Raw genomic sequence first — 18,350 nt, 5'->3', positions numbered from 1 at the left:
TATTGCTGTTTGCCTTGACTTCATTTGTATGATTAGTTACACATAACTATTACATGATTAGTTACACATTGTATTGTATGATTAGTTACACATAACTATTAACATTAAAATGCATACTGATAATATTATTTTTATTCTAATATTCCTTCCAACTTCAGAAAAAAATAATAATATTTATAACAATATAGAACATAATGGACAAAATAACTTATCTACACAAAAAGATTTAAACCAATGTAGATGCTTAGACCCTGTAATGACAGGTTGGGATTATCTGTATAAGAGAACACTCAAAGGCAGGGTGGGAATAAAAGTTAAGCTATTAGGTTTATATCTCTGGTCAGGGACATGCACAATTTTATATCTGATAAAAGTGTAAAGGGAATAATTGTCTGATACTTAAGATCAGCTTGTCTCCTAGCCCAGTGGGCCATGTGCAAATAATGCATTCTCTCTCTCTCTCTCTCTGCCTCTCTCTCTCTCCTGAATTCCTAACAGTTTTAATTATTATGTAAACCTTTCTGTCCAATGTTCACTTAACCTTTTATCCATATTAATTTAATGTATTAAAATGGAAAACAGCATTAGCATCTTACAGAGACACAGTAACATTCGATTAGACTGATTTTTTTTTTTTGAGAGAAAGAGATAGAGAGCAAGTGGGGGAGGGGCAGAGAGAGAGAGAGAGAGAGAGAGAGAAAGAGAGAGAGAGAATCCCAAACAGGCTCCGCACTATCAACACAGAGCCCAATGTGGGGCTCATGAACAATGAGCTCATGACCTGAGCTGAAGTCAAGAGTCAGACACTCAACCAACTGAGACACCCAGACTGATATTTCTGATCTTTCATGCAGACTAGCTGATCCTATAAGACCAAAGCAGTGATTTATGGTAATTTAAGCCGTAATTAAAGAAACAGACTAAAATACTATCAGTGTCTTTTTCCATCACCCTAAAATATTATGTAACCAGACTTTGGGAGGATGATGGGTAGAGAAATAGAGACTGCACCTTCCTCTGTAATAGGTATGATTGCCATCTTCCCAATACTTTGCTATAATTTCTCTCTTGAATTATGAGGATTTACTCCATCCATCTTAAGCTGTGGCACTTGGCTGCCTTTGTTACTCCAGTTCTTATACCCCAAGTCTTATTTCCTCTTCTGTTGCTGAGCAGACCCACCACACACTTGTCACATTTTTTAAAATCCATAGGAGTCAGAGATCTAATTTCACTGTCTTGGAAGCATGAACCTTTTTGAACCTGTTTAAATTTTATAATTATTGAAATACAGTTGACCCTTGAACAACAGAGGGACTAGAGGCACTGACCCATTACACAATTTAAAATCCACGTATAGCTTTGACTCCCCCAAAACTTCTTTTAATGTCTTTGGGGTTTTTTTTAATTGAAGTACAGTTGACACACTGACTCCTCCAAAGTTTAACTACTAATAGCCTACAGTTGACTGAAAGCCTTACCAATAATAGAAACAATTAACACACACTGTGTATACTGTGTGTATTATATACTGTATTCTTACAGTAAAGTAAGCTAGAGGAAAGAAAATGTTATTAAGTAAATCATAAGGAAGAGAAAACATATTTACAGTACTGTACAGTATTTGTCAAAAAAATCTGTGGATAGTAGACTCCAACCTGTTCAAACAGTTCAGCAGTTCAAACCTGTTGTTCAAGGGTCAACTGTTTATTTTTTAATTTACTAATTGAGACTACTTTGTTTTCTTACTTTTGATCCTTAGTTTGGCATTTTATTCTCAAAATGGAAGTAGCATTTGTGAGATGTTTTCCAAAAATATATGTAGGATTCTGCTTCTGGTAATGGCTAAGTAGCTTCTATTGGACAAACCTTCCACAGATAGCACTGATAAATTCTGGACAAAATATAAAAAGCACTGAAGGCACTGGAGAGCAACCATTTAGAAGAAGGAAATAACACTGAGTGAGTTTCCTGTTTTTTACAGCTTCTAACCTGAGGGAAGTTCTCATCCACGGGGCAGCCAAAACTAGAAGAGAAAACCTCTGTTTAACTTGCTTGAAGAATCAGAAGACAAAATTCAAGTAACTACCACAGATGGAAAATGAGTGGGAAATTTCAGGAAGAAGACAGCCAGGTAGAGGAAGCCCCAAATTCTGATGATAAATTCTGCCAAATTTTTATCTGATACCTGAACTGCACGTGAGCAAAGCAGAATTCAAGCAGCACAATTAAGAAGAAAGGAATTGAACTGATATTTCAGTTGCTCTCTATACATGGAAGACAGTTTGGGATTTGAGTCTAACCACATTAGTTTTTGCTTGAAAAAAAAAAAGGAAAAGAGAAAAATCAATACTTTTTAGAAGAATATAACAGAATCCAGACTCTCTAAAACATGTCACTCACAAGGGGCAGAGCACAATCCAAGATTACTAGATATATGAAGAAACAGGAAAAATATAAGTCATACTTAAAAGGCAAAAAGTAAAATTCAAAAAGCAATCTTTGGAGGCAATCCCCCCTTCCAGATGATGTAGGGGTTGGCTGTATCAGACAAAGATTTTATATTATGCTTAAGTATGTAAAGGAAAATACACTTTGATAAGTAAATAGGAAAACTCAGGAGAACTAAAAACTATAAAAAGAATTTCTAGAATTAAAAAATACAATATTTAAATTAAAAAGTCACCAGTTGGGCTTAACAGCAGATTGAAGATGAAAGAAGAAAAAAAATCAATAAATCAGCAGAAAGTATCCAATTTGAAGCACAGAGGAGAGTAGGGGAAAGATGATAATAAAATGAACAGAATCTTGGGACCTAAGTATGCATAAGTAGAAAAGGAAAAGAGGGAGAAAATTATTTTGGAAAAAATATTTGAAGAAATAATGACTGAAATTTTCCAATTTTTGATGAAAGATAAATTTACAGCTCAGCAACCCCAATCAGGATAAATATAAAGAAAGTGTCACATAGGTTCATTATAGTCGAAGTACTTAAAACCAAAAATAAAAAGGAAATCTTGAGAGCAGAGAAAAATGACGCATACATAAGGGAACATTGACTCAAATGATCACTCACTTCTCATCAGAAATAAAGGAGTCCAGAAGACATGGAAACGACATCTTCAACATGCTGAAGGGAAAATGTTATCAACTCTGAAATCTCTATCCAATTAAAATATTCTTAAAGAATGATGAAGAAATAAAAAATCTTCCAATAGAACTAAGAGGGTTAGTTACCAACAGACCTACACTACAAGAAATGTTAAGAAAATTCTACAGCCTAAAGGGAAATAAAGTAAACTTGAATTTCATCTCTTCAGGAAGGAATGAAGAACACAAGAAATAGTAAATATTTGGGTAAATATGATTTCTTAATTTCTAAAAAAGAAATATGACTGTGCAAAGCAAAACTTACAATGTGAGGCTTACATATGTAGATAAATAATTCTCTCTATAGTATATATAACAGTGATAGCAACTATAGTATAAAGGACAGGGGATAAATATACCCATAATGTTGCAAAGTTCTTACATTTTATGTCAAAGTGGTATGATGTTAACTATTAGACCATGGAAGTTAAGGATATATATCATAATCTTTAGAGTAGTGGTTCTCAAACTTTTTGGTCTCAAGACCCGATTAGACCTCTGAGAATTATTGAGGACTCCAATATCTAGTGTTATATCCATCTATATACATTATTAGAAATAAAAATTGAGAAATTCTAAAAATATTTATTTCTTAATTCATTTAAAATAACAATAATATATTATCCATTATGTTAACATGAATAACATGTTTTTATGAAAACTAATTGTATTTTCCAAAACAAAAATAAATTAGAAGATCGACATTGTTTTACATTTTGCAGATCTCTTTAATTTCTGACTTAATGGAAGACAGCTGGATTTTCATGTTTGCTTCTGCATTCAATCTGTTGTGATATGTCATTTAGGTTGAAGTATATGAAGAAAATCCATCCTCACACATATATGTAGTTGGAAAATGGAGGAGAATTTTAAAACCTTTTCAGATAATTGTGGATATTCTTCTTTAATACTACACCAAAAATCTGAAGTGGAGGTTTCTTGAAGGTTAGTTGCCATGCAGAATCTAAAACCATATTAGTGAACTTTCTGTACTGTTGGTCTATCTTACACTTTGAATGATTGTGTAACATCATGCATTGATCATTGGAAGAGAGTGGTCAAGATCTTCAAAATGATGATACATTTCATTGGACAGTATTCAAAATCACATTTATTAATATTGCCTCCAATGTCATCAGAAAAGTGTTTAAGTTTTTAGAAGCTGCCATGCCAGTCTTATCATGGACATAAGAGTTTACAAGTTCTCAAAAATTCTAATTTTCATTAGAAAATTTATATTTCACCATTGACAATAGTGTCAGATATTTTCTTTGAAGTGACAGGATAATTTCACTTATTTTTAAAAATATATATTCCCAGTAACCAAGTATGAATAAGCATTGTTTGTCTTCCATAGTTGTCTGTTGAGTAAAAAATGGTGTTCCATGAAAAAGTCTAGTTTAGCTCACAAGTCAAACAACCACATAAGTGCTTTTCCTCAAGACTACCGCTATACTTCAGTATGCAGCAGAATTGCTTTAAGTGCATGTCTCATGTCATCACGCAGAATTTTTTTTAAGTTTATTTATTTATTTTTGAGAGAGTGAGAGCAAGCATGAGTTGGGGAGGAGCAATGAGGGAGGAAGGGAGAGAGAATTCCAAGCAGGCTCCACACCATCAAGGCAAAGCCTTGAGAGAGTGAGAGCAAGCATGAGTTGGGGAGGGGTGGTGAGGGAGGAAGGGAGAGAAAATTCCAAGCAGGCTCCACACCATCAAGGCAGAGCCCAACATGGGGCTTGATCTCACAAACCATGAGATCATGACCTGAGCTGAGATCAAGAGTCAGATGCCTGACCAACTAAGCCATAGGCACCCCTCATCACACAGAATTTTAAATATACACATACTTTAGGTTGATAATTAATGAATATTTTCATTGCTTCATCAAGGATATTCTTAAGTGACACTGACTTTCTTTTTTAATCAGGAATTCATAGTAGTAAAGAATACAGTTTGGGGCCACTGCCTTGCTTTGTACTAAGGCCCAGAAGTTTTCCCTACCATTGCTTTTGTACCATTAGTGAACATATCAACACAGTTGACCCAGGATAAAAAATCAGAAGAGTTTTCAACACTTTGGATATTTCAGTGCCACTTATGTTTCTTCTCAGACATTGACATAAAAGAATACCTTTCTGGATGATTAGTTGATGCTCACACTGGATTATTACAAACAAAATTAGTCCCGCTTCATCAAGTTCAATCATTTACAAGACAAAAATAGATATCTATAGATAAGGTATTAAATCTTTGTTTTCAGTTAAATCTTCAAATCAGTTAATTTCTGTACTATTGGAAAATGGCAATGCCATAATTTATTGAATGGACTTCCCATCCGGCAGGCATTCAGTACTGTCCACTGTGTAAGGCTTTACTGGTTTCTCAGCTACTGTGTGTGCTTTCTCAGCGAGTGCAATATAGTAATATAGCCTGTAAATATTTGAATGGTGTTTTCATTTCTAATTTGGAAAGTTATAAAAACAATTTTTAGTGTTTAAAGTGCTCACCACATCTGCATTTAAATTTCAATTCCTCTTGCTTTTAAACTCTGGTCTCAAAATGACGCTGCAGCCTAACTTGGGCCTTAATATTATTCAGAAATGTTCTGTCATAGAAGACACAACAAGATAAATTATTAACGTTTGTAAAGCCTATTGAAAGATACTTTTCATTACATTTTATTTCATAAAACAAAACAAGAAATCAGTTTCATACAGTTCCTTTGAGGTAGTTTCCTTACTTTATTGAGTCAGAGTTCTAATCACTTTCCTCTTTCTCAGCATCTTAGAGATAAACAGGGAAGTTGTATGTTAAAGATATTTTTTATTGTGGTAAAATATATATAACATAAATTTTACCATTTAATCATTTTTAAGTGTATAGTTCAGTGGCATTAAGTACATTCATATTGTTGTACAACCATTGCTATCTATCTCAAGAACATTTCATTATCCCATAGTGAAACTCTGTATCCATTAAAAAATAATAATAATTTCCTATTCCTGAGACAATAATCCATTCTTAAATATTAAAAAAAATATGTTTTCATTTTAGAGTAAAATATGATTAATTTTTAATATGAGTTTAATATCAAATTTTAAATTTTTTAAAGTTTTTGAAGAAAGTTCTTAAATATTGTAAAACAAATCTGTCAGGTATACCAATTCTTATTGTATTTCCATGGAGGTACAAGGATTTCAAAATAACTACTTACTGGATGATAATGGAGTTTCAGCAGGTATAACCAAAGAAACCTAGTAAGAAGCCAGTAAAAGTAGGAAAACAGGGGCGCCTGGGTGGCGCAGTCGGTTAAGCGTCCGACTTCAGCCAGGTCACGATCTCGCGGTTCGTGAGTTCGAGCCCCGCGTCAGGCTCTGGGCTGATGGCTCAGAGCCTGGAGCCTGTTTCCAATTCTGTGTCTCCCTCTCTCTCTGCCCCTCCCCCGTTCATGCTTTGTCTCTCTGTGTCCCAAAAATAAATAAAAATGTTAAAAAAAAAAAGTAGGAAAACAGTCTGAGTTCATCTCTGAAAATGCACATATTTATACCCTAATTCTATTATATCAGGAATTCTATAAAACACAAGAATATACATGCATACAAAGTGTTGACATCATCCCTTATCATGTAGCCTCTAGATAACTCTGCTGTACATCCAAAAGAGAATTAGAGTACAATAAGTAAATAACATCTTAGTATTTTTTTTATCAGTTTGATTTTGATCTTTAAGGTCCCTGGACCACACTTTAAGAACTGCTACCCTAGAGCAACCACTTAAAGTGAAAACAAAACAAAACAAAAACTGGAAAAGTATAGTTAAAAATCCAATAGATAAGTTAAAATGTAATCCTAAAAAATATTCAATTAACCCAAAAAAACACAGGAAATAATAGATAGAGGAAAAACAAACACCAGCAGCAAAACACAAGCAGAAGCAAACAGAAAATAAATAGTAAAATGTAAGATTTAAATCCAAACATATCACCAATTATATTAAATGTTAATGGACTAAACATTCCCATTAAAAAATAGAGATGGTCAAAATGGCACTTTAAATATAAAAAAAGATATGTCAAAAATAAATAAGTGGAAACTATAATATACTATGCATTCAGTAAGCATAAGAAGGCCCTTTAATATCAGATAAGATAGATCTAAAAACCAAGTATTACCAGATATAAAAAGATACCTTTCATCAGGAAGCAAAGAATATTAGCAAATATAAGAGGTATATTTGATCAGAAAGACATAAAAATTATAAATGGGTACATGAAGCCAAAAATAGTAGGAAATAAAGCAGAAAAAAAGATTTACCAAAATAGTGAGAAATAAAAGGGAGGAATTTGTACAATTATAGTTGGAGATTTTATTGCCCCCCCCCCAACAATTGATAAAACAGTCAGTACAAAAAATCTGAACAGCACTACCAACACCCTTGAGCTAACTGACTCTCAGTAACTGGAGGGTACACATTCCTTTCAATTGAGCATGGAAATGGTCATCAAAATAAACCATACAAGGCACCATAATAAAAAAGTATCAATACATTCAAAAGAATTGGAATCAAAGAATGTTTTCTAGCATAATGCAATTAAATATCAGTAATGATATGATATCTTAAAAAAATCCAAATATTTAAAAATTATAACATAATTCTAAATAACCCATAAGAAAAGGAAGAAATCACAAGGGAAATTAGAAAACATTGCATATGGAAGGATAACAAAATACAATACATCAAATTTGTGGGATACTGCTAAAATAGTGTTTGAAGAGAAAAATATATCTTTAAATGCTATATTAGAATGGAAGAAAGATATAAAACTATGGCCTAAGATTTCACCTTAGAAACTATGGGGGAAACTAGGACAAAGTTAAAAAAAAAAAAAAAAAGAAGTATGTCCAAAGGAAGTAGAAGGACTGAGGGACTGAGATAATAAAGATAAGAATAGAAATCAGTGAAACAGAAAATAAACAATAGAAAAATTAAAGCCAAAAGTTAATTCTGTGAATAGATGAACAAATTTTATGTACGGAAACAAGCAGAGTGAAGATACAAATTCCCAATATCATGAATGAAAGAGGGAATATCACTGTAGATCTTAACAGGCATTAAAAGAAAAATGAAGGAATATTATGAACAGCTTTTTGTGAGTAAATTTGACAACTTAGAGGAAATGGACAGATTGCTTTAAAAATACAATGTAACAAATTGGTAGAAGATAAAATATTAGTTCTGAATTGCCCTATATTTATTAAAAAAAATTTGATTTGTTATCAGAAATTCCCATCAAAGAAAACTCTAGGCCAAGATGGTTTCACTGGTTAATTTTATCAAATCTTTAAAGATAAATTAATACCAATACTAAACTCTTTTGAAAATATAAAAGGAAAGAACTCTTTCCAACATATTTTATAAGGACAGCATTACTGTGATACCAAACTTGACAAAGATATTACAAAGCACATAAAAGCTACAATACTTAAAGACTCAGAATCTAAGCAATATGTAAAAAGGAAAAGATATTGTAACCAAGAAGAGTTTATCCCAGGAATGCAACATTGGTTTCACATTGAAAATCAAATCAGTTTAATTCACTCATTAGGAGAACAAAGGGAAAAAATAAATATGTAATAATTTGAATAGATGTAGAAAAAACATTTGATAAAATTCAGCACCCTCCATGACTTAAAAAAACATGGAACTCTCAGCTAATAGGGTATACAAGAAATAATCCTCTATCTGATAAAAAGCATCTATAAAAAGCCTTCCATCAATATCATACTTAAAGTATTGTTTTGCTCCTAGGATTGGAAACAAAGAAAGAACGCCCATTCTCACCATTTCTATTCAATATTCCAAGAAAACAAGAAACAAAAAGTATAAAATTGGAAATAAAAAAGTAAAACTGTCTGTACTTAACAGAATTGCTTTTGTAGAGCATCTTAAAGAGTCTGCTAAATAACTACTAGAATTCATGAGTGAATTTAGCAAGTTCTCAGGATACAAGGTCAAAATGCAAAATTATTGTGTTTTTATATATACCAAGAGCAGTCAATTAGAAGATAAAATTCAAATTACATTTATGTTAGCATCAAAAAACAAAATACTTAGGAACAAAATTTCCAAGGCACCTAGGTGGCTTAGTTGGTTAAGCATCTAACTTTTGATTTCTGCTCAGGTCATGATCTCATGATTCATGAGGTTGAGCCCTGCATCAGGCTCTATGCCGACAGCATGGAGCCTGCTTGAGTTTCTCTCTCTCCTTTTCTCTGCCCCTCCCGTGCTCACACTCATGTTCTCTCTCAAAATAAATAAATAAACTTAAAAAAAAAAAGAACAAATTTTCCAAAAAAAACCAAGCAATATCTCTGTACTTAAAACTACAAAATATTACTGAGAGAAATTAAAGAAGACTATAAATCAATGAAGACTACTGTTCATGGATTAGAAGATGCAGTATTGTTAAGATGGCAATTCTTCCCAAAATGATTTACAGATTCAAAGCGATCCTAATCATAATTCTACAATGTGGTTTTTAAAAATAGAATTTGGCAATTTTATTCTAAAACTTATATGGAAACGCAAAGGACCTAAAAATACATTTAAAATGGTGCATTCTAATAAAACTTTGTACTATGATGAAAGTATTCTATACTTGCATTGTTCAGTATGGTAGCTAGCCATATGTGACTATTGAGCACTTGAAAAGTAGCTATTGTGACAGAGGATCTGATCATTTAATTAATTTAATTTAATTTAATTTAAGTGTAAATAACCAAATGTGGCTAATGGCTATTGTATTGAACAATGCAGAAAGAAACACTGAAAAAGCAGGGGACTTACACTACATGGCTTTGAAATTTAGGATACAGCTACAATAATTAAAACACTGTGCTACTGGCATAAAAGAGGCAAACAGATCAATGGAACAGAATAGAAAGCCTAGAAATCAATCCACACATATAAGGTCTTTTGATTTTTGACTAAGGTGCTAAAGCAATCCAAACGGAAAAGGAAACCTTTTTAACTAATGAGGTTGGAAAAACTGGATATCCATATGAAACAAAATGAAGCCCAACTCCATCTCATACTATACGCACATAAAAATATTTCAAAGTGGATGATAGACCTAAATGTAAATGAAAAAATTCTAAAACTTCTGAAAATAAACACCAAAAAGTATCTTTACAACTTGGACATAGGCAAAGATTTCTTAGGTCATAGAGTAATCAGAAGGAATAGATTGACGAATTAGACTTAATTAAATTTTAAATTTCTCATCCAAAGAAAAGACTAATAAAATGCAAAAGCAAGTCACAGACTTCAAGAAAATGTTTGCATATTTCTGACAAAGGACTCATTTCCAGCATATATAGAGATCTCTTACAACTCAATAATAACAAAAAAGACAACCGAATTTAGAAGTGGACAATGATATGAATAGATTTTTCACAAAGAAGATATACAAATGGCCAATAAACAAAATGTCATTAGTCTTCATGAAATGCAAATTAACAAAAATGAGATACTACCACATAACCATCAGCATGGCTAAAATTAAAAAGATTGAAAACCCCTATGTTGTCTAGGATGTAGAACAACTGGAACTCTCATACTTTGTTGGAAGTATAAAATTATACATCCATTTTGGAAAGAGATCAGGCAATTTCTTATACAGCTGAATTTATACCAACCATACCACCCAGTAATTCCATTCTTAGGTATTTACCCCAAAGAAGTGAAAACATATGTCCACAGAAGGATGTATATAAGAATATTTATAGAAACTATCCATCAACAGAAAAACTGTCATATAAACAATCTCATATAATTATTAAGTGGAATTAGTGTGATTAACTATCCTGGTTTCTCTGGGACTGAGAAGTTTTCTGGGACTTTCAGTGCTAAAACTAGGAAACTCTTAAGCAAATCAGGGCCAGTTAGTCATTCTAATTATCCACCTCAGCAATACAAAGACCATAGAATTACTAAAACATCCAACAACATGGGTGAAGCACAAAACATTATGCTGAGTGAATGAAGCCTACAAAAGAGTTCATATTCTATGGTCCTCTTTATATGAAGTTCAGAACTAAGGTGTGGCAAAAACAGAAGCAGGAGAGTGTATACATCTGAGGGTTTGGCTGATGGGGAAGGGGTGTGAGGGAACTTTCTGGAGTGATGGTAATGCTCTCTATTTTGGTAGAAATGTGGGTTACACTGGTGTATACATTTGTCAAAACTTAGTGAATGGTAATTTGAAGTTTCTGCATATCTACATTTTAAAAATACCTGTAAACAAATATTGAACTGTAGCTAATGACATGCATACCAATGTGTTAATAATATGCATACTGAAGTGAGGTGTGACTCTTCTTTCCTTGTCTGGTATGGAATTTCTAAAAAAAGTGGTGTAGATGTTAGAGATGGAAGAAGGGAGAATAATACCTTGAGGATTGCTTCTGAGTGGAATTCTCTGTTATTGACTCCATTCATTTTAGAAAGATTTTAACTTTTTGACAACAGCTTCCATGTTGCTGAATCCATTTTTCTGTTTTGTTTTGTAATCCTGTGTTTTGCAGGAAGAATCTTACTTTGCTTTCTAAATCAGTGAGCTTCTTTCATTGTTATATATATGTAATCTAGCTGTAATTTTGTTTTATTAATTGCCTCAGTGTTATTGACTCTTTGCTAACTTTTCTCACAACCTTTTTTTTTTTTTTTGGCTTTTATAGTATTTACAAGTATAAGCAAAATATCTCCATATTATGTCTTTTAGTAGTCATTTTATTTCTCCAGAAAGTTACTTAGGATTATTTTAAGGGATGGCAGTGCTTACAACATTCTAACTTCTTGTTATCTAATGTTTCTTTAATACTATAGTACTTTTAAAATTGGTTCTGGATTGGCTTTAGATTAGCTTCTGTTTAAGTTTTTTTTTTTTTATATTTTGAAGAGAGAGAGAGAGACAAGGCATAGGCAGGGGAGGGGCAGAGAGAGAGGGAGACACAGAATCCGAAGCAGGATCCAGGCTCTGAGCTGTCAGCACAGAGCCTGACACGGGGCTGGAACCCACAAACCCTGAAATCACGACCTGGGCAGAAGTCGGATGCTTAACCAACTGAGCCTCCCAGGCACCCCTAGATTAGCTTTTTTATTAACAACTTTTTTGGGTATTCACAAAAATAAAAACGTACACTGTAGAAAATTTTAGCCTTGATTTTAGAAAATTTTAATCTTGTTAGGGTTTTACTTGTTTTCACGCATACTTTTTGTTATGGTAATGAGGTAGGTCAAAAGAGTACTCTCAGCACCTGGGTGGCTCAGTCGGTTAAGTGTCCAACATGGGCTCAGGTCATGATCTCCCATTTTGTGAGTTTGAGCCCCATGTTGGGCTCTGGGCTGATAGCTCAGAGCCTGGACCCTGCTTTGGATTCTGTGTCTCCCTCTCTCTCTGCCGCTCACCTGCTTGCTTGCGCGTGCTCTCTCTTTCTATCTCTCAAAAATAAAAAAAAATTTTAAAAGTAAGAGGGTACTCTCAACATCTTTCAAGGTATCTTTTATCTTTTAGTTCTCCTTCTTCTTATATACCTCTAAAATGTGTTGTTCTTATAAAGAAGTCAGTTATAATAATGGTTCTCAATCCTACCAAACCCAGTGCACGCTTCTAATAAGGTTTTTTTTTTTAGTTTATTTATTTATTTTTGAGAGAGAGAGAGGGCACACATGCATATGGGAGAGGGGCAGAGAGAGAGGGGAGAGAGAGAATCCCAAGCAGGCTCCTTGCTGTCAGTGCAGAGCCTGATGCAGGGCTCAAACCCATGAACTGAGATTGTGACCTCAACCAAAATCAAGAGTTGGATGCTCAACGGACTGAGCCACCCAGGCACCCCTCTAATAAGTACTTTTTTTTTCTTTAACGTTTATTTATTTTTGAGACAGAGAGACAGAGCATGAACGGGGGAGGGGCAGAGAGAGAGGGAGACACAGAATCGGAAACAGGCTCCAGGCTCTGAGCTGTCAGCACAGAGCCCCACATGGGGCTTGAACTCACGGACCGTGAGATCATGACCTGAGCTGAAGTCGGACTCTCAAACGAGTGAGCCACCCAGGTGCTCCTCTAATAAGTACTTTTAATAATTTTTTTTCTATCCTGAAATTAATAGATTATTTTAATCTACCTACACACATAACCAAAAACTCAATGTAAGTGCCCTTAATATAAAGAGGAAATAAAAGGAAAGTAATTAACAACTATTTCAATATGTAAATTTAGGGGCATGATATACTAGTCAGATGCTTGTTATCTATACACAGAAACCGAATGGGACAGCTACAATGCAGTGGATCTTTTTGGCAGTTGTGTCACTTCTCAGAATAATGTTTTGGTTTTTTGGGGGTTTTTTTCGGCGTGAATATATTTTTTTTAATTTTATTTTTTAAAATTTACATCCAAATTAGTTAGCATATAGTGCAACAATGATTTCAGGAGTAGATTCCTTAGTGTCCCTTACCCAATTAGCCCATCCCCCCTCCCACAACCCCTCCAATAACCCTCTGTTTGTTCTCCATATTTAAGAGTCTCTCATGAGGGGGACAAAACATCAGAATAATGTTTTTAATGCATAATATAAATAGGATTACAAAGGAAACCAATTGTATTGAAATATAGACCCCAGGTTAAGAATCCCTGCAACTCCATTGGGTATGAGTACTAAATTGTGAGTACTAAATTATAAGAGTTTTCTATTTGGGGAAACAATGGAAGCCTTGATATTAAAATGTTATTGATTCAAAAGTGCATTTGAGTGCCTACATCATTTTGTCGTCAACATAATGACATCAATAGGGATTAACTAACATCAGCTCTCTAATAGAATAAGGCAAATTACATAAGAGCTGTATTTCTATTCTAATTTTGTATCTCATTAGAAACCAAGTGTATGAAATGGAATAATGCTTCTATTTCCCATACTTTTCTCATTAGGACTAAACTACCTCTCTGATTAATATCAATTTTGCCAACTTATTTCTTCATATTACTTAAGGGAGTAAGGTAACCTTGGCAGGACAAAATCTTCCTCCAGCTACCATTGGGCAAGTTGGCAAATAATTTATCTGTATTAATAGGGTAATTTAAACCCAAGTGGTTCTAAGAATAGGAATCATAAAGCAGGATAATCAAGAGTTTGTTTCAACAGGTGCTCACTCAGTGTTTTCTAAGAGTGCATTGCAAGAGGTGACCATGTTGTATGTGTATGAACAGCCTGTCATGACAAATGTGCAATGTCATGATGATGAGTTTTATTTCTTTTAGGGTATGTCTCTGTGCCAGACTGTTGTTGTAGGCTCTGTAGTCATTCTCCTCTACTCTTCAAGAGCATGTTACAATTTGGTGGTGATCACCATATCTCAGGATACATTAGAAAGTCCATTTAACTATGGCTGGGATAATCTTTCAGATAAGGTAAGTAGCTACCATGTATTGCTAATCTAATAATTTAATAAGGAAGTTAGCCTTAACTAAGAGAACATTTTAAGTGTTTGACTTACAAACAAACACTTTTATGGAATCTCTAGCTACTAACAGTAATCAGACTTAAAGCTTTATGTATAAAAATCCTCATTTACACGTGTCACTTAAAATCATTCGTCAGAATATTTTCTTTTCTTTTTGCAAATAATACTACTAGTGACATAAACCTACTGTTCATAAACCTATCTTGCTAATTTTTTTCAAGGACAGTGTTTAAATACCTCTAGATAAATGGATTGTCTGTCATTAGCTAGTGAATATATCTTTAACTTGTTAGGATAAAAGTTATTCTCTCAAACCCAAGACCTACATATAATCTAAATATGTGGTTCAGTTTGTTTAAATAATGACTTTTTTGAAAATCTAGTATCATCAGTCATGTTAATGGGAGAGCATTCATAGTTCCTTGGGTGTCCAGGTATTTGCTCCAATAATTCCCAGTACTCTATATTTAACCTCCCAGCACTCTCCATCCCCTACCTAAAAGTGCAGTTTGACATAACTACCTGTCATATGTTTACATTAACTTAACTTTGTACTGAATTGAATACATTCTGGAATACCATTTTATAAGAATTTCAGTTACCATTCTAAAGAAAAGGAATTTTCATATGTGGTTCCAGATGGCAGAATCTCTTCACTCCTTTTGCCATTTCTCTCTCCCAACATCTAGTAGGATAAGCAAACTCAATATGAAGTTTAGGCCCAAAGACATATTTTTAAATAGCAGTGGAGCTGAACAATTTGATATGTGACATTTCTCTACAGGTGTAACTCAGTAAGTGCTATTATGTTGCCCATGGAGTAGTTAGAATGAGTAGTCTCTTTTATAACTCTCTTCAGACTTTGGGGCCAAAAAACGAGATCACTCCATTTTATCCATATGTTAAAAATATTTTCATAAATTGATGCATTGAAAAATAGCTTTTTATTCTACTTAACATCAAAGCACATTTTTACATCCTTTAAAGGATATGAAACCACAAAATATGGAAAATTGGAGATTTATGTGCCTGTGGTTGATGTGTTTTCAATTACCCTACCTGACGCAAGTTAATTGTGGAGGGTGACTGCTTACACATCAGACAGACTTAAACATTGCTCTGTCACACTCTGTTTACAGGCTCATCTAGAAGATGTGAGTGGAGAAGAGTATGTAGTATTTGGAATGGTCCTCTTTCTGTGGGAACATGTCCCAGCATGGTCTGTGGTACTCTTTTTCCGGGCGCAGAGACTAAACCAGAATTTGGTATGACATCATAAGATTCCCCAATGCCTGTTGCCCTTATCTTTAAAAACAATGGAACACTTATATTGATTTTCTATTTTTGTCAAAGTTTAAGACTAAAAAGCATTCTAGATCTCATCCTTCTTTCTTAGTTGGAAAGTAAATCTTCATATGTTAATATTTTGTTCACAGGCACCTGCTGGCATGATAAATAGTCACAATTACAGTTCCAGAGCTTACTTTTTCGACAACCCAAGACGATATGATAGTGATGATGACCTGCCAAGACTGGGAGGTTCGAGAGAAGGAAGGTAGGTGTTCAGGATGAGCACTGAATACATCGAAAAGGAACAAACTGAAGCTTCGGGGCTAGTACTGAATACATTGAAAAGGAACAAACCTAAGCTTTTTAAACATTTTTTAATGTTTATTGGTTTTTGAGAGAGAGAGAGAGAGAGAGCATGAGTAGGGGAGGGGCAGAGAGTGAGAGACGGAGACCCAGAATCCGAAGCAGGCTCCAGGCTCTGAGCTGTCAGCACAGAACCCGACGTGGGGCTCAAACTCAGGAACTGTGAGATCATGACCTGAGCCTGAACTGTGAGATCATAACCTGAGCCGAAGTCAGAGGCTTAACCAAGTGAGCCATCGAGGCGCCCCAAGAACAAACCTAAGCTTTGACCCAAATATGTAAAAAGTGATTTGGTGATATACGTCAATAAATAAGATCATTTAAACCAGACCTTAGAGCAGTAGATGCTACACTTATAGTGGAACCTATACTATAAAAAACTATCATCTGACTCTAATGTTACCTTTATTTGAGAAATGTCTTTGGGAGTAAAATGGTACCATCTTATTTCAGGATCCCATGTTGCTTCAAAGCTGGCAGAAGTTAGTAAGTAGGGAAGGAATACAATTAGAGTGATGTATATGTTTCCTTATCTATAGTGCTATTCAAAGCCCACAGGAAAACCCTAGATTAACCTTTTGGGAATCTTAGATGCTATAGGAAATCTCCTTGTGTCCTTCTTACTCTAAAATCACTGCAACTCCATACCATTAGCTGTGTATCAGGGCAAAGTGAAAAGCTAAAAGCATATCTCCATAATACTTTGAGCTTGATATAACATTTTCTGTAATCCTCATTTCATCTGGACAATTTACTTAACCTGTTTTTTTTCAGCCTGTTTTTCACCTATAAAATAGGGATAATAGAATTTATCTAATAGGATTGTTGTAAAAATTAAATAAGGTATGTGTGTGTATACATTACTTCATGTATATATACAGAAACATGTCTTACAAGAGCCTAGTCCATAATAAACAGCACTATATTATCATCTGATAATCAAGTTCTAATTCTGACGTATTTATTCTTTTGTAATATGTGATATAAAATCAAGGATATTAGATAAAAGTCATTCCATTTTGTAGAAAGCCATCATATTACTTGGCAAAGAATATACTCAATATTTGAATACTGTATTATGAAATTCATTGAACACTAAAAATGCCAATGTGACTTACATCCTGATCACACTCCTATCACTTTTTTGCCTTTTCTTGTTGCAGTTTATCAAATTCGCAAGGTTTGGGCTGGTATGGCACCATGACTGGGTGTGGCAGCAACAGCTATACAGTCTCTCCCCACCTGAATGGACCTATGACAGACACTGCTCCTTTGCTCTTTACTTGTAGCAATTTAGATATGAGCAATCACCATAGCTTGTATGTAACACCACAAAACTGACAGCATTACCGAGCCGTGATTCTTCCATTGTTTCTCATGAACGTGTATATTCGATGTGTTTAAATGCCATCTACATAAACATTCCATTATCTGTTGCAACTGAAAACACAGCCTGGAAATGTGGTTCAGCAGAGAACACACCTGTTACTTTTGACTTCTTCATAGCAAAATGAAGTAAAATGGGAAGTTTGGAGTGGGAGAAAAGAAGGATTAGATCTTAAGGCACTTGATGGCTGCAAACATCCTGACTTTGGAACATCAAATGCATATTTGCATATTTGCACTTTTATCTTTGTTCTGAAAGAGTACACTGCAGTCCCCAAAGTCACACTCTAGGGTTCACACTAGGATATTATATTGTACACCTAATTAGGAGGCAATTTCCCTACGAAAATCAAAGCCTGTATATTCAGTGGTATATTCTATGTGGAATTCTTACCCAATAAAATTTTACGGTGTGAACAGTGTGCAGGATTAAGGTATAACAATGTACCATTCTTTTTAAAAATCTACTTAAAAATATGTGATCACTGAAGATAGTTCTTTTAAGCATGATTGTAAAATACCAACCAAAATTATTCCATCATTTTTTTTAAATGACAGTAGTAATCCTTTACAATGATGACCAGCAGTGTTCTTTGGAAAGCCACAGTCATTTCTTCAAGAAGAAAGTATACCGGTGA

The 18,350-nt window shown here is 34.1% G+C and overlaps 1 protein-coding gene across 1 annotated transcript in view; it reads left to right on the top strand.

The window, feature by feature from the left end:
- GPR137C (G protein-coupled receptor 137C) overlaps positions 1-17,737 on the top strand; it is a 63,335-nt gene extending 45,598 nt beyond the window's left edge. Inside the window, exons 4-7 of the mRNA XM_047079888.1 lie at positions 14,471-14,620; positions 15,813-15,938; positions 16,110-16,228; positions 17,490-17,737. Coding sequence (XP_046935844.1) covers positions 14,471-14,620; positions 15,813-15,938; positions 16,110-16,228; positions 17,490-17,667 — 573 coding nt within the window. The 3' untranslated portion in view covers positions 17,668-17,737. The remainder of the gene's footprint in view (positions 1-14,470; positions 14,621-15,812; positions 15,939-16,109; positions 16,229-17,489) is intronic.
- The last annotated feature ends 613 nt before the right edge of the window (positions 17,738-18,350 follow it).

This window comes from Lynx rufus, unplaced genomic scaffold, assembly GCF_022079265.1.
Source record: "Lynx rufus isolate CCGP_SWC_20201006 ecotype Redwood Valley unplaced genomic scaffold, mLynRuf1.p SCAF_17, whole genome shotgun sequence".
In the NCBI taxonomy this organism is placed as follows: domain Eukaryota; kingdom Metazoa; phylum Chordata; class Mammalia; order Carnivora; family Felidae; genus Lynx; species Lynx rufus.
This window is presented reverse-complemented; position numbering and strand designations above follow the sequence as displayed.